The sequence below is a fragment of the Oncorhynchus kisutch genome, linkage group LG22, assembly GCF_002021735.2.
Source record: "Oncorhynchus kisutch isolate 150728-3 linkage group LG22, Okis_V2, whole genome shotgun sequence".
Lineage (NCBI taxonomy): Eukaryota > Metazoa > Chordata > Actinopteri > Salmoniformes > Salmonidae > Oncorhynchus > Oncorhynchus kisutch.
The window spans coordinates 11800054-11822419 of NC_034195.2; the positions used below are offsets into that span (position 1 = coordinate 11800054).

Here is a 22366-nt window from a genome sequence, read left to right on the forward strand (position 1 = left end):
CAGCGGAGGGGTTCTGTGTCAGTACCCTGACAGAGTCAATGAAGTAGGAATTGAAGGCTATTGCTATTTCGACTGCATCCTGTGTTAGATTGTTAATCACCATGATTTCTAGTCTTTTTGCAGTGTTACTATGGTCTTTCCCTTTTAACTTTTTTAGATTCTCCCAGATCAATTTAGAATTTCCCTTTGCTTCACCAATTATGTTAATAAAAAAGTTTGCCTTGGCCCGTCTGATTTCTTTGATCACCTTATTTCTCAACATGGTAAACCTATGTCTGTCATGCTCTAATTAGGATTCCCTTCTGTAAGCTGTTAGTGTCTTAACGACCGTTCCACAGGTGCATGTTCATTAATTGTTTATGGTTAATTGAACAAGCATGGGAAACAGTGTTTATTAAACCCTTTACAATGAAGATCTGTTCAGTTAATTGGGTCCTGAAAAAGGGCCACATTTTTTGGGGCTGAGCTTAGTTTGCAGTTAGATTCAGTGTTGTTAGCACCGGTTAGTCATGGCAGCGAACATTCCCCCTCGAGCCGTTATGAAGCTCAGTGGAGTTTGGAGCACAAACTGGGATACGTTTAGAGGTGAATAGGAGGACAATGCAACAGGACTTCTGGAAAAGGACGATGATGTAGTGGCTGTCACTTTGAGGTCTATAATGGGAGTCGAATACAAACACATCCTGAACCTAACAGCAGCTCAGCAAGGTAACGCAACAGCTATTCTTGATGCTCTTCAACATTACTTTAAGCCGTTATCTACGAGCGTTATGTTTTCGGTTGTTGCAAACCTTGAGGACCGGGAGTCCATTGACAGCTTCGTCACCAGGCTAGGGGAAAAGTCAGCTACATGTGAATATGGTGCTTTAAGAGATGAACTGATCAGAGATAAGATAGTGCTTGGTATAGCTGATGATGGCACGCGCAGACGTTTGCTGAGAGAACGGGACCTGAGACTGGTCTTGGACTGGTCTTGGCAGTGGAGACATGCTGTGCAGCAGAGCTTACTGATATACGGATAAGGTCCATAGAGCTAGAAAGGCAACATATTGACAATGTCAATGCTACATTGCCAGTAAAGAAATTCCCCTTTGACACAGCTACTGCTAATAATACAGTCAACTCTGCAGTAGACAACCCCAATACGTGCAGATATTATGGTATTTCTCATGGACGGGGAAAAGAACACTGCCCAGCCTATGGGAAAATATGCTAATTCTGTGGTACAGCTAATCACTTCGCAATGGTCTGCATGAAAAGCAAGAGAAAAGAGGGTAAAGTGCACTCAATTGAAACAAATACAGATGAAGGCAACAACAGCACTAAGGCTGTACAGTATATGCTAGCGAGTGCATAGGGGCACAAGGAAAAAAGTGGTTTGTCAATATACTACTTAATAATAGACCACAGCTAGATTTGGGGGCCACGTGTAACGTTATGAGCCTTAAAGACAAAAGGAGGCTCGCGCCCAGAGACAAACTCACTCAGAGTAGCACCAAGCTGAAACTAGCGTCCCAACTAGCGTCCCACTCTAGCGTCCCACTCTAGCGTCCCACTCTAGCGTCCCACCTGGCCAACATCCAGTGAGATTGCAGAGAGCAAAATTCAAATACAGAAATACTCATTATAAAAATTCAGAAAACAAAACATATTTTACAGATTAACTTCTTGTGAATCCAACCACGGTGGCTGATTTTAAAAATGCTTTATGGCGAAAGCATACCTTACGATTATTTGTGAACATAGCCCAGCAGAAACATGTCAAACGATGTTTATAATCAATCCTCAGGTTGTTTTTAGCCTAAATGATCTATAATATTTCAACCGGACAATAACGTTGTCAATATAAAAGGTAAACAAGAAATGCACTCTCTTGGGATTGCGCATGAAAAAGCTCTGTGACACGACAAGGGTCCACTCATTCAGACTGGTCTTACTCCCTCATTTATCAGAATACAAGCCTGAAACTATTTCTAAAGACTGTTGACATCTAGTGGAACGCATAGGAACTGCAATTTGAGTCACTTTCATGGGCACATCTTGTCCTCCACCGGATTGAAGCCGGATCCTGAGAAAGTGAACGCTGTCTTGGCAATGCAACCTCCCATCTGACATGAAAACCTGTCAGGAGGGCCAGCCTGTGGCATTCGCCTCTAGGGCACTCACTCGGAGCAGAACTACCCCAGATAGAGAAAGAGTGCCTCAGCATTGTGTTTGCATGCCAACGCTTCCTCCACTACCTGTGCGGGCGTGACAATATTACCGCAGAGACAGATCACAAGCCCCTTATTGCTATATTCAGCAAGCCTCTCCTGAATGCCCCGAAACAACTGCAGAGCAGGCCCTACAAAGCTACAACCTGAAGGTGGTGTATTAGCCAGGGCCAAAGATGTATGTGAGTGACACGCTCAGCAGGGCTACTGCATCAGGCACACACACACGTGTCATGTCTGAACAACACACAGTGTGCAGCTTACAAACAGAGCAAGTGGATGTTGAACACATCAACCAGGCTGACTACCTCAACGTTACGGACCAGCGCCTTATACAAATCAGACAGCACACAGACAGGGACGAGCACCTCCAGGCAATTGAGGTCTGTGATTCTGATGGGCTGGCCCGACAACAGATTAGAAAATGCTCTAGTCGTCAGAGAATATTGGCCAGTCTATTGGCCAGTCAAAGAGGAGCTCAGTGTTCAAAACTGAGTAATATTGAAGGGTCAGAGAGTCGTTATTCCCTGGTCTCTGCACCCTGAGATGTTGGCGTCTGCGTGCACTCAAGTCACATAGGGGGTGAGGCCTGTTACAGACAAGCATGTGACACACTGTATTGGCCAGGAATGCAGAGGGAAATCAAAGACTATGTCAATATCTGTAGTGAATGTGCCTGATGGTAAGATGGTAAGTCTCGATCTCTTCCAGCACAGTGGCAAAGACTTTCTGCTGGTAGTTGATCATTACTCAGACTTCTGGGAGATTGACCTCTTCCCCAACTTCTCAGCAGAGATAACAATCAAACGCTGCAAGGCTCAGTTTGCCCACTATGGCCAGCCAGATAGTCTAATTTCAGATAATGGAGCCCAATTCTCTGGATATGAGTTCCAAACATTTGCTGTAGAATGAGAATTTGTGCAAGTCACCTCATCGCCACGACACCCAAAAGCTAATGGGAAGGCGGAGTTAGCAGTCAAAATCGCAAAGAACCTCTGCAAAAAAAGGACAAAGATGCCTGGAAAGCAATCCTGCAGTGGCGCAATACCCCAACAGAAGGCATGGCTAGCAGCTCTGCCAGTAGCCAACACTCTCCTGGGGCCCTGTGTGGTGACAGACGTGCTGGTGAAGCTACATCACAGAAGACAGGTCTCCAAGTTCATCTACGACAAATCAGCAAAATACTTACCTGAGCTCAGGGCGGATGAAGCCACTACCAGGGGACCGGACGGGCCTCTGGAGACTCGGATCCTGTGTACAGAAAGTTGCACCACGCTCCTGCTTGGTCAAAGTGAATGGATCCCTGTAACGTTGTGACAGGGTTGACCTGTCGCAGGCCCTGATGGTCGCAGGACAAAGGACGGAACCCCAGCAAGTCACATGAGGCACTGGGCGAAGAGCCAGGGGATTACAGGTCGGCCGCGCCCTCGCCCATCAGTACTCCCCTTAGAGTGTCAGGTGACACGCCTGTGTGGGAACTCACAGTCCTCGCAGACAAGCCCCCTGTGTTTTCACGCTGCAGGCGTCTTATCTCAGCCACCGAAAAAACTTCATCTGTAGGTTTCCCATTAGGCATTTTTGACAGACATATAGATATAAAAAAATGGGGGGAAATGAAGAGACTGTCAAAATGTGTTAAGTTGATATGTGAAGAAAAGCTCAAGTCTTCATGTTGGAAATTATGACTAGGTTTGTTTAGTTAGTGAATTGACAGCTCCGGTCCTATTTTATAAAAGGCATAGTGTTATGGCACAGTGATGCCATCTCTTGGTAAATGTTAATTACTGCAACTCCAGTGTTTTTATCAGTGTGCTTGCGGTACCCGGATGTATTTAAATGACCTGAACAAGACTGCTTTCTCGCATCAATGCCTCATTCAAACACTCACCGCCACAGATCAATGCAGATTATGTTTAGAATTACAAGATGTTAATTTCTACAAGATCTACAGACCTGCACCATGGTAACGAGAACTTTGCAGCTTGTAAAAGTAGGTATTTGTGTGTTTTTGGAGCCTTTGTTGCTATTTCCATCCCAGGAAGATGCTCAGGAAGACAACTGCTGCTGCAGATAAGTTACTCAAAACCTAGTGATATTTCAAAAAAAGGGTCTTCATCCTTCTATAACATGGCATTTATATGATTAGGGTCCTAAATACTGAAATGGTCTTTTAATTTGTAAGCATAATAAAGTACATTAAATTAGCATGCAGTAATGTATACTGTACTTTATTGTGCTATACTGTAATGTACTAAGGTGTAGTTTGTGCATGTTAGCTTACTCAATCATACACCAATGCATACCAGTGCATTGATACATAACATTAAAGGTCTGCAGTGGCAACACAGCTAACACTGTTCACATATTGTTTTAAAACAAGGTCACATTTTCCCGTCAGCTTACGGCCGTATACAGCCCATTGAGTGCGTGTCTTAGTGCCAGTATCGGTTTGTGGTGGTAAATTGACAGTTATGAAGAATACAGATTAAATCTCTCTAGGTAGATAGTGTGGTCTACAGCATATCATGAGATACTACCTCAGGCGAGCAAAACCTCGAGACGTCCTTAGATTTCGTGCACCAGCTGTTGTTTAGAAATATACATAGACTGCCACACCTTGTCTTACCAGAGGCTGCTGTTCTATCCTGCCGATATAGTGTATAACCCACCAGCTGTATGTTTTTCATGTTGTTATTCAGCCACGACCCATTGAAACATAAGATATTACAGTTTTTAATGTCCCGTTGGTAGTATTTACGTGCTTTTAATTTGTCCACTTTATTATCCAGAGATTGTACATTGGCCAATAGTACCGATGGCAAAGGCAGATTAGCCACTCGTCACCGGATCCTCACCAGGCACCCCGATCTCCTTCCGTGAAACCTCTGTCTCTTTCTCCCCGGAATGACAGGAATTAGGGCCTGTTCGGGTGTCTGGAGTAAATCCCTCTTGTCCGACTCATTAAAGAAAAATGATTTGTCCAATTCAAGTTGTGTAATCGCTGTTCTGATGTCCAGAAGCTCTTTTCAGTCATAAGAGACGGTAGTAGCAACATTATGTACAAAATAAGTTACAAACAATGCGAAAAAACAAACAAAATAGCACGGTTGGTTAAGAGCCAATAAAACGGAAGCCATTCCCTCCGGCGCTATCTTTCCAGAGGGCATAGATAACAATAACCTGGCAAATTATCAAACTAATAAAGCCTAAAATAAAAAGTTGTCAAACTCAGGTTGGTCAGCATGTAAAGCTGGGTAGTGTGCAGCTTGACTAGACAACCTATGATAGAAGGAGAGGAGAGTATGCGTAAGCTGTCACGTAAGATGCAAGGTGTTTTTTGTAAAGACAACATTATGTCATTTAAATAAGATGCATACTATATTTGGTGTTTGTGAAGCGATGCACTCCTACCTTCAACATTTCAATCGGGGAGTATAAGGACCGGTGAATTGTTACATCTTTATGCAGCACAATCCCTTAGTGCAAAACAAATACTCACAGCTGTTCACTTCAGTGGTTTGTGGTCCTTTGCGTTGAGTTAAGTTTCTTCCAGACACGGGGTGGGGAAGTAATCAAGCGACTCGGCAGAGGCATTACTAGCCGTTAATCGTCTGGACTCTATTCGCTCAGCCCTACTGAACATTCAAACATTCATAGACTTGTTTAATTTGTATTGGTATTGAATTACTGTTATGCTATAAAGAAACATCCCTTGTCATCCCTACTGCCTCTGATCTGGCGGACTCACTAAACACAAATTCTTTGTTTGTAAATTATGTCTGAGTGTTGGTGTGCCCCTGGCCATCCGCCAATAAATACAAAGAATAAAATTGTGCCGTCTGGTTTGCTTAATATAAGGAATATGAAATGGTTTATACTTGTACTTTTACTTTTGTACATTTTAGAAATTACATTTACTTTTGATACTCAAGTATATTTAAAACCAAATACTTTTTTGACTTTGACTAATTTTACTGGGTGACTTTCACTTTTAGTTGAGTCATTTTCTATTAAGGTATCTTTACTTTTACTCAAGTATGACAATTGAGTACTTTTCCCACCACTGTTCAAGTCATTAAGTACTTTTTCAAGCACTGGAAACTAGCAAGTTATACTAATTTATACTACCTTGGCTACATCAATTTAAGGTAAATTCTAACGTTAGCTTGCAAAAATATTTTGCATTCATTGAGCCAATATAAAACTATGGTTATTGCGGGGAGTGGAAGGCTCTTTGTAATTCATAAGAACATGTTATTATAAGAGGTCTTATTATTATTATTATTATTATTATTCTAAGAACAAGTGCAGCTGTAGGATCTTAATTTGAGCCAGTTTGCTACAGCAGAAAAATAATCCTGCAGCAACAAGAATTGTGAATTATGTAGATTATAATTAATGGACATTTTATAGGGGTTGATACATTTTTCTCAAGGCAAAAACATGTCTAATATTTCTAAGTGAAAATTACAAACTTCCCGAGGCTTTTTTATACCTCAAACACACTACACGTTTTAAACAGGGCTACAGGAAAGTTATCCTGCAATGGGGTGGTCAAATTAAGATCCTACATCTGTAGCAGTGTATTTACCCAAGCAGAATGTGCACCATGGTTTTACAAACCCCTATTCCGTGGTTAGATTACAGCCAGGCAGAGAATTTGCGCACTTTAAAAGACTGATATGTATTAACCATAGAATACATACAGGGGCGCTGTATTGAAGCCACCATGCAGCCATTTTGATTCACCTCCTCTGTAGTAAAAAAGATTTTGGAAGCTATAGAAATGCATTTATTAATGTCTACATTCGTTTTGCCAGATATATTCTTTTACAGACACCTTAATGCACACTTTTAATTTATATTATGTGAACTAAACATAAACATTTTAAATACATAAAAATAAAAAAACATATTCCTTAAAGTACTTATTTTTACAGAGTACTAATGTTACTCTCCAAACTACAACAAATACATACCTAAATACGTTTGTTTTTATTTAAATAATTTAGAATTCCTTTCAGTCCTATTGAGGACTGCGCTTCCTGGGGAGTACCAATATGGCGGCCAGTGGCTTGAAAGCCTCTCATTGGACATTACATAATAAGCAATTCAGGGTTTATAAATATCACCTGAACCAACCCAATGGGCGGAGATTCGCATATTGAAGGTTCCTCTCTCCCCCACTCCTTACAGAATTGTTTTTATCAAGCCTTCGTCATTCCGAATGTTACGATAAAGGTGTTTTCCGTTATGGGTCCCTATCCTAACTCCATACGTCTAACTGAGGGAGTTTGTCATGGATATTTTTGCGATAAAGGAGAGCTTTATTTTTGCTCGGCTCTTCAACTCCATTGAACTTTTACATTCAGCTATCATCAGCCGTTTGGGATAACGTTGAGGAATTTAAACGTAAGATTTCAAAAAAATGTTTTTACCTTGCATTACTTGAACAGAATGCCAAACACAATGTCTGTTAGCCTCGAAAATAAGCGCCTATGCGTGAGGGGTACTGATAGTCATATTTATCAACTTCTGATAAGGAATCAAACACTGCAGACTTGTCAGGCCATTACATAAAAATAATATCCGATATGATTGCCTTGGGTTATTATTAGTAATGCTTAGCTCGTCTAAATTGTATAGCCCATATGCAGTATTATAATTATGTAGTAATGTATTATAATTATTACTTGTTAATTACATTAACGTTAATTACATCTCATAAAATTCATCACCCTTTGAAATGAAGGGCACATTGACTTTGTCAAGATTTGCTACTTGCATTATTAAATAGCGCTATATTCTGCCTTCAGAAAGTATTCACACCCCATGACTTTTAATTCATTTTGTAGTGTTAAAGTGGGGTTGAAATGGATTTAGTAGTATAAAAAATGTATCTACACAAAATACTCATGTCAAAAGTGGAAGGCAAAAGTGAAACACTTAAAAAATTTACCTAAACACTAATATTTTACCTGCAGACAGCGAGTATGCTGCTCATCCTCAGGTAAGGTCCCCTCTTCATTAGGTGTTTTGGCGCTTCTCACTACACTGTCCGACACGATCGGGTTGATCAGGCCTGATCTGAGCCAGGTTGGTTTAACCACTGCTCCTCCCTCTTCAGCCACACCCATTGTGATGTCCTCTCTGCCTCCTGCCCAATTGTGCAACATATCATATTTCTCTGTGCTCCCTTTCCTCTGAAGATACTTAGTGACTTGCACTGAGACTGGCCTGGGAAGCCTCTTGCCCCAACCTCCACGGGTAACCACTTGTCTGCATTCGTCCACTACCTGGTACTTCAACAGCTTCCTCTCTTACTCTTAGACTTCCTCAATCCTCTCCCTCCCATGGATCTGTCAGCTCGGGCATGATGGTGTTCTTTGTGCTCCTCAACCAGATCAGCAGGTCTGGTCTGAGTGATGTGTTAATGATGTTCTGGTGGAAGATTAGGTGTCTTCTGAGGTCAGCCTGCAACTTTCATGGGGTGCCAGCTGATTGTTCCTCACTACTGACAAAATGGATGCAGCCTGGTCCTTTCTGTTTTGGCCTGATCTTTTTGGCTGTGTCCTCCAGCTGGGATGTTATTGCTGTCAGGACCTTGTCGTGTCTCCACCTGTACCTTCCATCAGTGCTTTCCTACAGGATTATAGTATGTGCTCGAGGTTGGCTGATCTTCCACACAAAGCGCAGTTTGGGTCTTGTTTTAGTACCCACACAACAAGGTTTGTCAGGCTTGGGAGTACATCGTACATGCTGCGGAAAACTAACTTTATTCTGCTGGTCCTATCATCTAGATGTCAGCCCTTATTATTTTCCTCTCCCTGGCTCCTTCTCCGCATGTCAACTTGCCCTGCTGCCTCAGCCCAACTGCAATGGTTTTCCCTCCCTCCTCCACCATGTACCGTATCTCCGTCAGCCTGAGGTCCCTTCTCTTCCATGTACTTGCTCTAGTCCAGGACACCTGTTTCACACAGCCAATACCCAGGCATCCTAAGGCCACGGTTCCGACAATGTCTTTGTGGTGTAGTCTTGCTTCCAACTCTTCATTGCTGATGTTGCTGACCACTTCCTCCCAGTGCGGCCCTCAATCCCAGCTTTCCTTACTTTCTCGTCCTTGCATTCCCGTAGCATTAGGACCTGCCTTGCTTTGGTCACCTGCAATTCCACCGGCAGGCCTCGAACGGGCAGCTGGGCTTTTCCCACCCTCTGCATCCAATCATTCACCTGGTCAGTTGGCCTTTCAACACTTTCTGTGTCACAGAGTTGTCAAAGCACTTCCCTAGGCTCATGACTAGTTTTTCTGTCAGCGGTGGAATTCGCTGCCATTCCACCTTGAACCGCTGCTGTCGTCCACTTTGCCTTTTTTCAGTACCAGGCTTTGTGATTTGCTTGGTTTAAAGGTCATCCTAGCCCACGTGATGAGTTTTTTTTTTCGGATCTTCAAGCATCCATCTTGGTTGCCGTACCTTGGACTTCATGGTGGGTCCTCTGCTTGGTCTTTCAGCTGACTTCACAAGGAAATGGATTGCTGCAGCAAAAATGAACAGATATTGTACACCTGGTGACAATCCCCACCTCCAACCTCTGCAAATTGGGGGTGTAGTCCCCGACAATGAGTCTCATCATGAACTCGTCAAAGTCGTCCTGTAGGAGCACTTCTAAGGCACGGGGTATTTTTGCGTTGTTATAGTTCCCTATTTCAAATCAAATTGTATTAGTCACACGAATACAACTGGTGTAGTAGACCTTATAGTGAAATGCTTACTTACAAGCCCCTAACCAACAATGAAGTTTAAAAAATATGAATAAGAAATAAAAGTAACAAGTAATTCGAGAGCAGCAGTAAAATAACAATAGTGAGACTATACACAGGGGATACCGGTACAGAGTCAATGTGAGAGTTATTAAAGTGACTATGCATAGATAACAGAGTAGCAGCAGTGTAAAAGAGGCTAGTCTGGGTAGCCATTTGATTATATGTTCAGGAGTCACATGGCGTGGGGGTAGAAGCTGTTTAGAAGCCACTTGGACCTAGACTTGGTGCTCCGGTACCACTTGCTGTGCGGTAGCAGAGAGAAGTCTATGACTAGGGTTGCTGGTGTCTTTGAACATTTTTAGGGCATTCCTCTGACATTGCCTGGTATATAGGTCCTGGATGGCAGGAAGTTTGGCCCCAGTGATGTACTGGGCTGTACGCACTACACTCTGTAGTGTAGTTGCATACCAGGCATCGATGCAACCAGTCAGGATGCTCTCGATGGTACAGCTGTATAACTTTTTGAGGATCTGAGGACCCATGCCAAATCTTATCAGTCTCCTGAGGGGGAATAGGTTTTGTTGTGCCCTCTTCACAACTGTCTTGGTGTGCTTGGACAATGTTAGTTTGTTGGTGATGTGGACAGCAAGGAAATTGAAGCTCTTAACTTGCTCCACTACAGCCCTATCGATGAGTGGGGGCGTGCTCGGTCCTCCTTCTCCTGTAGTCCACGATCATCTCCTTTGTCTTTATCATGGTGAGGGAGAGGTTGTTGTCCTGGCATCACACAGCCAGGTCTCTGACCTCCTCCCTATAGGATGTCTCGTTGTTGATCAGGCTTACCACTGTTGTCATCTGCAAACTTAATGATGGTGTTGGAATTGTGCCTGGCCATGCAGTCATGAGTGAACAGTATGTACAGGAGGGGACTGCGCACGCACCAATGAGGGGCTCCTGTGTTGAGGATCAGTGTGGCGGATTTGTTGTTACCTACCCTTACCACCTGGGGGTGGCCCGTTAGGAAGTCCAGGATCCAGTTGCAGAGGGAGGTGTTTAGTCCCAGGATCCTTAGCTTATTGATGAGCTTTGAGGGCACTATGGTGTTGAACGCTGAGCTGTAGTCAATGAATAGCATTCTCACGTAGGTGTTCCTTTTGTCCAGGTAGAAAAGGGCGGTGTGAACTGCAATAGAGATCATCTGTGGATCTGTTAGGGCGGCATGCAAATTGGAGTGGGTCTAGGTTTTCTAGGGTAATGGTGTTGATGTGAGCCATGACCAGCCTTTCAAAAGCACTTCATTTAGGCAGGTTACCTTAGTCCCTGTGCCCAAGAACACTATGGTGTTCTGCTTAAAACATGCTGGTATTACAGACTCGGACAAGGAGAGGTTGAAAATATCAGTGAAGACACTTGCCAGTTGGTCAGCTCCTCACATCCTGGTAATCCGTCTGGCCTTGTGAATGTTGACCTGTTTAAAGGTTTTACTCGCCTGAGGAGAGCGTGATCACACAGTCGTCCGGAACAGCTAATGCTCATGCTTGTTTCAGTGTTATTTGCCTCGACGCGAGCATAGAAGTACCTTTGCTCGTCTGGTAGGCTCGTGTAACTGGGCAGCTCTTGGCTGTGCTTCCTTTTATAGTCTGTAATGGTTTACAAGCCCTGCTTCATCCGACGAGCGTCGCAGCCAGTGTAGTACGATTCAATCTGAGCCCTGTATTGACGCTTTGCCTATTTGAAGGTTGGTCAGAGGGCGTATCGGGATTTCTTATAAGCTTCCGGGTTAGAGTCCCGCTCCTTGAAAGCAGCTCTAACCTTTAGCTCAGTGCGGATATTGCCTGTAATCCATGGCTTCTGGTTAAGGTATGTACATACAGTCACTGTGGGTACGACGTCATCGAGGCACTTATTGGTGAAGCCAATGACTGATGTGTTATACTCCTCATTTTTCCAAGGAAAAATCCTGGAACATATTCTAGTCTGTGCTAGCAAAACAGTCCTGTAGCTTTTGATCTGAGCACTTTTTTTTAGTGCTGGTGCTTCCTGCTTTAATTTTTGCTTGTAAGCAGGAATCAGGAGGATATAATTATGGAGGGCAAGGGAGAGTTTTGTATGCGTCTCTGTGTGTGGAGAGAGTTGGTGGTAGAGTTTTTTTCCCCCTCTAGTTGCACATTTAACATGCTGATAGAAATTTGTTAACTGATTTATTTTCCCTGCATTCATGTCCCCGGCCACTAGGAGCACCGCCTCTGGATGTGCATTTTCCTGTTTGCTTATCGCGGATTTCAGCTCATTGAGTGCGGTCTTAGTGCCAGCATCTGTCTGTGGTGGTATGTAGAAAGCTTTGATAAATACAGATGAAAACTCTCTAGGTGATAGTGTGGTCCACAGCTTATCATGAGAAACTCTATGATAAGTCGAGCAAAACCTAGACACTTCCTTAGATATCGTGCACCAGCTGTTTACAAATATAGATAGTCTGCCCCCCTTGTCTTACCAGACTCCGCTGTTCTATCCTGCTGATGCGTCATCGTTCAACCACGTGAAGCATAAGATATTACAATTTTTTATGCCCTGTTGGTAGTTTAATCTTCCTTCGTCCTCTTTTTCTCCGTCTTCTCTTCACGCAAATGATGGGGATTTGCACCGGTTCCGGGGAAAGCAGTATGTCCTTCACGTCAAGCTCGTCAGACGGGAAAAATTGGGGGGAAAAAAGTTTCTGCCAGTTCCTGGTGAGTAATCGCTGTTCTGATGTTATTTTTGGTCATAAGAGACGGTAGCAGCAACATTGGGTACAAAAGAAGTTTAAAAAAGAAGTTACAAACAATGCCACATGTGTTGGTACAGATGGCAATGTAGTGGATAGCAGCCATGTTGCGGGCTCCTGACCAGTTCTGTCACTGCATTGTTAGTCAACACCTGTTGTTTATGAAAAAAGTGACAAATAAAATGTGATTTAATTTGAAAGATCAAGCCACAGGACAGCTACTTGTAGGCTTCCTTTGTTCTCTAATGCCTCTGTGATGATCAGTGTTAGTGCGCTTGTGTGTTCTAGGCACCCTTATATTCCCAGGATTCCTCCCTTCTGCACTGATGTATCCTGGTACTTGTTGTCCAGCATGAACTTGGTCATTCTTCTTCCTACGATGGCAAAGAAAATATTTCCCTCCACATTCAAGAGAGAAGCTGTGAGATTTGTGTGGACTCCTCCTTTGGGATGAATCATCCCTCTGCTGACTTCAAGCCCTCTGCCTCTTTCCTTCTTCCACACAACCCTCAACAGCTTACAGAGCCTTGTTGGAAGTCTTGGGCAGTTCTTGTACACTTGGTATGGGATCCCTCCTAGTCCTAGTCCTGGTGCTGACTCTGCCCGTGCCTTCCTGATGTCTTTCACTTCTATCAGTCTAGGTTCCATCATGTCAAATTCCTCCTGGTGTTCGGGAGGGTTGAGAAGTTGTATTCTTCCAAATCCTGTTCTTGGAGTGGGTCGCTGTATGTTTTCTTCAGGTGGTCTTCCACCTACCTCTTGGGGAATTGCAGTCTTCTACTCTTCTTGTCCCCTAGTAGTTTGTTTGTTTGAACTTGTAGGGGTTACATTTCTGCCCTTCTCTGAGCTCTCTCCCTCGTGTTCCTGCAGTGGTTTTCAGCACACCTCAGGCTGCATCGTTGCTGTCATAGTGTGTCTTGTAGTCCCTTGTAGCTCTGCACTCTCTTTTTCCTCTGCTGCTGTTTACCTTTTCTTTAGTCTCCTCAGGTATTCTATTATTGCCGCTATCTCCCTCTCTTGCCTGTTTGGTTGTTTCGCTGTGCATGTCATTTTTTGGCATGGGTCCCAAATCTACCTTGCCCCATGTTGCACATGATCGCAGCAAGGGCTTCCAACTTGCTTTCTCCGCTCCTGGAAAGTGTTGTCTCATGCACCATGTCTGTGTCACTGTCAAACTGTGTCCAGCTGTTCTTGTTCACTCTCTTGGGCCACTATATCCTCTTTGTAATTTCCTGCTGTTGAATGCTTTCTGATCGGCCTCTGTTCACTGGCCCTCTCTGTGATTCCTTCAACCGTTTCTAACTCTGTGGTTTGTGTCCTGGTTTGGTTCCTTCGCCATCTCACCAAGGTCTTGCCTTGTGCTTGTCACCCGTTGTTGGGGTGCTAAACTGCCCATTTTGGTACGGTGGATTTTCAGCCCTCTCGTTCTTAAGCACTTTTTCACAACTGCATGTTCTTTTTTTCAGGAAAAGTTGTCATCTGGGGCGGCAGGGTAGCCTAGTGGTTAGAGCGTTGGACTAGTAACCGGAAGGTTGCAAGTTCAAACCCCCAAGCTGACAAGGTACAAATCTGTCGTTCTGCCCCTGAACAGGCAGTTAACCCACTGTTCCTAGGCCGTCATTGAAAATAAGAATTTGTTCTTAACTGACTTGCCTAGTTAAATAAAGGTAAAATAAAAAAATTAAATAAAATCTGTGTCTGGCCAGTGAGCCGTTCATCCTCCCCTCATTGGGTGAAAGGGATCAATATCAGGGTATATCTTTATCTAGATTAATTCCGGAAATCTAACATTTTATCTCCCTCACTAACTTTAAGCACCAGCTGTAAGAGCAGCTCACAGAACTGCACCTGTACATAGGCCATCTGTAAATAGCCCATCCAACTACCTCATCCCCATACTTGTATTTTTATTTTTATCCTTTGCACCCCAGCATCTCTACTTGCACATTCATCTTCTGCACATCCATCACTCCAGTGTTTAATTGCCATATTGTAATTATTTCGCCGCTATGGCCTAATTTATTGCCTTACCTCCCTTATCCTACCTCATTTGCACACAATGTATATAGACATTTTCTATTATATTATTGACTGTATGTTTGTTTATTCCATGTGTAACTCTGTGTCGTTGTTTGATGCACTGCTTTGCTTTATCTTGGCCAGGTCGCAGTTGTAAATGAGAACTTGTTCTCAACTAGCCTACCTGGTTAAATAAAGGTGAAATACAATTACAAATCAATTTAGATATAAGAAGTAGACATGTCCTTGATTTCATATATTTTCAAAATCTCCCGTATGAGTCCAGGGAGATATCTAAGGTGAGACACATTGAGTTCAATTTACTTACATTGGACAATCTTTCTTGCTTTTACCGCCATTAGTGTCAAGTTCACCACCTACTATGTCCAGAACTGAACATTTACGAATTCAACAGTCGTGTCTCTGTCACTAACAAATGCAGTCATGGGTGGTAACTCTACATTTACATCGAAATGGCAATGCAAATCAAATCAAGTTGTATTGGTCACATACACATATTTAGCAGATGATATTGTGGGTGCAGCAAATTGCTTGTGTTCCTAGCTCCAGCAGTGCAGTAATACCTAACAATTCACAGCAATACACACAGATCTAAAAGTTAAAGGATGGAATTAAGAAATATAGAAATATTAGGACGATCAATGTTGGTTTCCGGAGTATAAATATATATACACGTGATGATTTATACACATTATGGACAGTATGCGGATATACTAAATATTCTATCTGTAGAATATGTAGGATGGAAGAGTAGGAAATGAGTAAAACACTAAAACACTATGTAAACATTAAAGTGACCAGTGATTCTATGTACGTAGGACATCAGCCTCTAAGGTGCAGGGTTGAGTAGCTGGGTGGTAGCCAGCTAGTGACGGTGACTAAGTTCAGGGCAGGGTACTGGGAGGAGGCCGGCTAGCGATGGCTATTTCACAGTCTGATGGCCTTCAGATTAAAGCTGTTTTTCAGTCTCTCGGTCCCAGCTTTGATGCACCTGTACTGACCTCGCCTTCTGGATGATATCGGGGTGAACAGGCTGTGGCTCGGGTGGTTGATGTCCTTGGTGATCGTTTTGGCATTTCTTTGACATCGGGTGCTGTAGGTGTCCTGTAGGGCAGGCAGTGTGCCCCCGGTGATGCGTTGGGCAGACCGCACCACCCTCTGGAGTGCCCTGCGGTTGCGGGCGGTGCAGTTGCCGTACCAGGCGGCGATACAGCCTGACAGGATGCTCTTAATGGTGCATCTGTACGAGGGTCTTAGGGGCCAAGCCAAATGTATTCAGCTTCCTTAGGTTGAAAAGGCGCTGTTGCAGCTTCTTCACGACAATGTCTGTGTGGGTGGAGGTGATATGATCCTTAACTAGCCTCTCACTGGGAAATTATATTGTCTTTGCGGGGGCGTTACTTAAAATGTTAAAGCTGATACAATTCATATCTGGTTGGCCTGTCAGCACGCGGTCCCGTGTGACAACAAATGTTGTAGTTCTTAATGGATCCCTATTTATTAATCTACATTTGTAGCGAATGTTAAAATAATTCAGTGGGGATTGAATTTAATCATAATGAACTAATTTTAGAGCCCAAAATTGTTCGGGTGATCTTAATTTATTTACAAATATTTTCTAGGGCAGACCAGGGCTTTTGGCACTGCTCGGTTGCTACGCAGTATTCGACCAGCAGAGTTCATTACTTCACGCTCCAAACCGGACACCGTGGGCCTGCATGTATCCAGTGGCAGTACAGTTGTCATTCCTGTCTGAACCTCAAATATTCAACTGTCTTCTCTCTTCTCTCTCTCTCTCTCGTTCTCTCTTTCCCTCTCACTCTTTCACCAACTCCATTTCTTTTCTCTCAATCTTTTGCTTTCTCACCAGGGATCACCACACAGAGAAGAGGTGGGACGAGGAACACTGCTGGTGTTAACCTGGATATTATCCATCAACAACAGAGCTGCTGATGTCCATATAAAAAGCAATAAACTTCTTTGAAGGAAAAAAAAAAAGTACAAATTGGGTGGTTGTGGCTGGTCACTGAGATTCTGAGATATGGCTTCTAGCCTAACAAGTGTGGGCGTGGTGTGGGCCCTGCTCTCCTTCCTGTGTGCGGCAGCCTCTTGCGTGGGTTTCTTCATGCCCTACTGGCTCCTAGGGTCCCAGATGGGTAAACCGGTCTCCTTCGGGACCTTCCGGAGGTGCTCGTACCCGGTGCGTGATGAGGCTCGCCAGGCCACGGTGATGCTGGAGCAGTGTGGACGCTACGCCTCGTTCCAGGGCATCCCTAGTCTGGAATGGAGGATTTGTACGGTGATAATCGGGTTGGGCTGTGGCCTGTTGCTCCTGGTGGCACTCACGGCCCTCATGGGATTCTGTTTGTCTGATCTCATCTCCAGGACCATTGGACGCGTGGCTGGGGGCATACAGTTTTTTGGGGGTAAGTTAAAATCATCAAGTCACAGCCTGCTGTTGCTTTTTAAGTGATTTGAAAATTGGATAGTGATGGAACGATGGATGGATTGGTGGAGGAATGGGTGGGTGGGTGGGTCGGGGATAGATGGATGGATGGATGAAGGCGGGTTAAAGTTCTCCAAATAGGTTTTTGTTACATTTTAAAATGTAAAAGGACTGGAATTCATCAAACTAGTAGTTAAGTACATGTACAAAATGTTAATCTTTCCCTAAAAGCATGATGGTCATTACTTTTTTTTACATGAAAGGGGAGGTTAACATGAATTTCAGTCATGGGATTTTTTTGTTTTGCTGAAAGAATGAGTACCCTCTTAGAATTAGTGTCGACTCAAGAAACCCTGGAGATCCTCAAGGAGCCATTGCCAGTTAATGGGTCATATTTGCACCTTCAGTTAGTTGAGGGGTTCTTGGTGGATCCTTTAATGGTTCAATGTAGCAATGTGTTTCTGGAGGAACCCTGGAGTGTTGAGGTGACAGTATTAATGTCACACCGGCAGTCATGATCTGCTCTTAAAAAAAAGATATAATTTAAATAATGATTGTGCCGTTGTACAAAACATAGCCTTTTTTTTATTACACATGGAAGAAAAACACAAAGCTGATTTAACATGTCTTTGGTACATACAGTGCCATCAAAGTATTCATATCCCTTGATTTATTCCACATTTAGTTGTTTCAGCCTTCAAAATGTATGAAATCTTTTTTTTTTGGGGGGGGGGGGTATTGATCATATTCTGGCCTCTATTAGAAAAGGGGACCATCTTAAACAATTAAACCAAAGGGAAAGTGTTTGGATTTACAAACTACAGGCCACTAAGTACCCAGGTTTAAATGAAGATATGGATTTCTCTCCCTTCCTATAGGGTCATGATGGGTCCATTTTCTGTCATCTAGTGGACATTTTGCTCAATTTAGACTGCTGTTCATGTTTTGCTGTGTTCTAGTGTACTATGGACTATTTAGCTTTCTTATTCTTGACATTTCTCCCAGTCATATTTAAGGTTCGAACTACCTTTTAGTGTTCTGATACTTCTAGCTTGGAGTTGTATTTTTATGATAAGACAGCTACAGTATTTCACATTTTAACCTGTATAGTATTGCTTACTAGGTGTGTCCAATCAATTTTGTAACCACTCCCTCTTTCAATTAGGGCTAATTGGAAAAGCTGTTCAAAAGAGGACATTGTCTTTCTTTTTTTTTTTGTACTCCCTGACGAAGGCCATGCAACCGAAACGCGCCGGTAAAAAAAAAAGTTGTTTCTATTGAACTTGCCGTACGAATAATTAATTATATGAAGAGTGCCTTGGTCCTCCCTTCTTTTTGATGACCAATTTACCCCTTTTACCAAAAGGCACCTTCTATCTACCAAAATGTACTATTATGTACCTTAGCAGCGCTTGCCTTCCTCCTCTTTCTACCATTTGGCATTGTTTAGTTTTCTTAGGTTTTATGCTTGAATTTCAATTTGATATGTTAGCTGTTAGGTCAAATATACTGTTCATGCTTCCTACTGCTAAGTTTACACCTTAACTATTACAATGAAATATTTTGCCCAGGAAGTTGTCTAGGAGGAATTGGATTTGTTGTTGGCCAATAATTTTTTGGTAGGCTTCTACAATACCCTCCTTCCATCTATAGCATTTCTTAGCAGCATGCAGTTTGTTTTCGGCTTTGATGCTTCATAAGTATTGCTCTGTTCAAGTAGATTGTGATTATTATAGTTTATATATTTATTACTATATAGTATTGTGGTCTGATAGGGGTGTTCGTTGGCTAAATGTGAACGCCCTGAGAGACTGAGTTGTGGTCGGTGATAAAGTAGTCTACAGTACTAAGGCAAAGAGATGAGCTATAGGTGTACCTACCGTAGGAGTCCCCTCGACGCCTACCATTGACGATGTACAGACCCATCGTGCGACAGAGCTGCAGGAGTTGTGACCGTTTTTATTTTTTCATAGTTGTGACATATTGGGGAGGAAATGCTGTCACCTCCCAGGTAGGTTTCTATACCACTGTTTACAGAGTGTCAGGTTCTTGTCCAGTTTTTGCATTTAGATCACCACAGACTGGTACATGTCCCTGGGTCTGGAGATGGTTGATCTCCCCTCTAGGTTGTAGAAACTGTCGTCATTAAAGTATGGGGATTCTATTGGGGGGATAGGTAGCACTCTCTCTCTCTGATCCTGTGAAAAGCCTGCTGAAAATAAAGGTCTGAGGTTTCCCTTCACATTACTGTTCCAGACTTGTACAGGTTGACACAGTCTGTCCTGGTGTCCTAAATGTCCAGTGTTCTGGGTTAATACCCTCTCTCTTGACAGCGGGTAACTGTACTTTGATGGCCTCTGCATAGTGGTGTGAGGCCTCATCCTTTGAGAGGGGGAAGCAGGCTTTTGGTGCTCTGCTGCCATTATTGTATTCAAGGAAATTCACACCTCAGTGAAAATTGAAGTTGCTGCTGGGAGACTGTTTGTCATCCTAAATTCTGTTCTCTGGTCTTTTCGAAATTCTATTCTATGGTCCATGCACTGGTTCTCACATCACATGCCAGTGATGTGCGTTGAGGCCAGATTTACTCACAAATACACTCAGAGTAGCTCTAAAAAGTCAATTTTATTCCATGCAAATGACAGCCTATGCATTACAGCATATAGCCTGCCTGATTGGGCATTTTTTTCAGGATGAATCAGCTAAGAAACATGCTAATATAGGGATTTCTAGTTGTTTGAAAATGAGGTGGGGAGTAAACTGTCGTATTTCTTCCACAAGAAGAAACCTATCCACCTCATTTTAAACGCTTTTAAAGCAAGGAAGTCAAACGCGGGAACTATGGATACAACTTCCTCCGCTATCTCGCTGATAATGCAACTAGAAATCCCTATATTGGCGTGTTTTTGTTTGCTGATACATCCTGAACAAATACACCATATTACTGGCCTGCTGTGCCTTGACCTTGTAGGCTACAAACAATAATATTCTTCAGTACAATGTGTTATTGTAGCCTAGGTAGGATACATTTCTTGGGAATAAAAACCTGGAACAATAGGGTAGCTTTTCAGCTGGTACCTGGGGACCGGGAGGGAGCAGGCTCAGCGCAGCCTCGGGAGTGCACATAGTGTAGGCTAGCTATGATTTCCTTATCTGATAAAAAAATATTAATAATTTCACTGTTTAAAATAGACTGGATACATTCACTGCAGTATTAAGCCTAACATTGAGCTTGTAAATTATGTCCTTATATGCACACTCTTCTAGGCTATAAGGCTACATCTCGAGCCTGTCTGTCTTCCAGGAAAATTCCAGGAAAATGCTAAAGTTTGTTGGACACTTATTTAGACATATTTTCTTTAGTCTACTAATATCCTATTGGACGAGAGATGCACACTTCCTCTTGCTTGCTGAACGTAAAATAGTCTACAGCATTAAGAACAGGCAGGGAGTTGGAAAGGAGAAGCCCTTATTTTCATATGTCAATCTTAACACTGGGCTACAGCCAGACAGAATACATCATATGAGTGGCCTGCTAATGTACCTTTCTGGATTTAAAAAAAAAAAAAAATTTAAATGTCGAACAGACCCAAACTGATCCAAATGGTTGCATAATCAGGCCTAGGTTGTCGGCCTATGTAGTTCATTCGGCATGATACAAAACAGGATGTTTGAGCGGTTACTCAAATTAGCCTATATCACTGCATTATACAGCCTATGGACAATAATTGCGTACTCACTTGACAACAATAATACATTCATCATTGTTATAACCCAGATTAAAAAAACCTAGCCCTAGGTCTAATCAATAGTAGAGCTTTGAGTGCCCGGGGACCACGCACCTGGAGGAACGCACTGCCATTTCATAATCTGTTCACTATGTTTCTTGCATTTTGACTGGCAAATATTGATATTTATCCCAAATATCTAGCTCATTTTTAACTTCTTACTTTGGCTACACATCACAAGACTCTCTTCCAGATGTTCCCTTGCACAACTGGCTATGTCAAGGGTAGGCAGCCCTGGTAACCAACCTGGAAGACCAGGTGTGTTGAATTCAGTCAATCACTGAACTGATCAATTAGCTCTGTAGCTCAGGTGTGGTGCCTAGTTGGAACAAAATCCTGCAGGACCTGTGGCACTTCAGGAACAGTGTTCCCTACCCCCGGGCTATAGACTATGCAAGCCTCTCTGCAATAGGCCATTTCTTTTTTTTGTGAAATCCCAGGAATAGCTATAGTAAAAGCTATAGATCATTTATTTGTATTTATTTTTTATACAAGGCCTAATAGCCTATTCGAGGAAATAGTTTAAATAATTTATATGCCCAATGTGCTGTGGCAACGGATCAAATGTTTCCAGTGCCAGTGTTTGGTTAATTGACCCTCTCCACCGTGTAATTCAAATGTCCTGTTTGTCTATATAACAGGGTGAGCAGAGCTGAGTGCAGCTTGACAGGTGCTCTTGCCTGTTATTTGTCCGTGAGGCGAGTACACAGCCGTATTGACCTCGAACAAGCGCCGAGTCGATGGACATTTGGATGTATTCTGTCATGAAGTAGTCAGAAAAACAATACCACTCTCCTACTGGACACACACCTTTTCAACATGACGAGATGATGCTTTATCAATAGCCAGGCTATATCCCAAACCAGCGGTCATCATTATCAATGTGCTAAGATACGGTTTCAACTCAACATCAATTCCTTACGAACCCTTCCATGCCACTCCTGAACAATATGTGATTCAAATGTCATTCAACCTTGAATTGTCAGTAGAATGTGAAATGTGGGAACTCACTTTCTCTAGGTCCCCTGGTCGTTTGCAAATTGCAACCACTCGGTTCTCCCGATCCACTTCAGAAAGAATACAATTCCTTTCCTTCTCATTCTCGCCACCCACCGTTACTCTTCCACTCTGATGTTGCAAACGAGGTGTTATGTTATTTAAACTTGGAAAATTGTTTCAGGTGCAAAAGTGTCCATTTATCAGGTAACATGTTGTTTTTTTGCTCACTATCTAGCTTTGTTCAGTTCAAAGGGCCCACCAAGTTATGGAGACACCCAAATGTACACAGTTTACCCCAGGGCAATACCCACACATGTCTAGGCAATAAGCATGCGCAAAATATGAAGTCGGCTC

The 22366-nt window shown here is 43.0% G+C and overlaps 1 protein-coding gene across 3 annotated transcripts in view; it reads left to right on the forward strand.

Annotated features, from left to right (window-relative positions):
* Window positions 1-442: 442 nt before the first annotated feature.
* LOC109866782 (LHFPL tetraspan subfamily member 6 protein-like) overlaps window positions 443-22366 on the forward strand; it is a 38335-nt gene continuing 16411 nt past the window's right edge. Inside the window, exons 1-3 of one of the 3 annotated variants that reach the window (XM_031802060.1) lie at window positions 7348-7625; window positions 8198-8223; window positions 16650-17205. In XM_031802060.1, the coding sequence (XP_031657920.1) occupies window positions 16821-17205 (385 nt within the window). In that variant the 5' untranslated portion in view covers window positions 7348-7625; window positions 8198-8223; window positions 16650-16820. Of the gene's footprint in view, window positions 709-7347; window positions 7626-8197; window positions 8224-16649; window positions 17206-22366 lie in introns of those variants that run through there. The other 2 variants (XM_031802061.1, XM_020455617.2) reach the window with 2 other exon arrangements.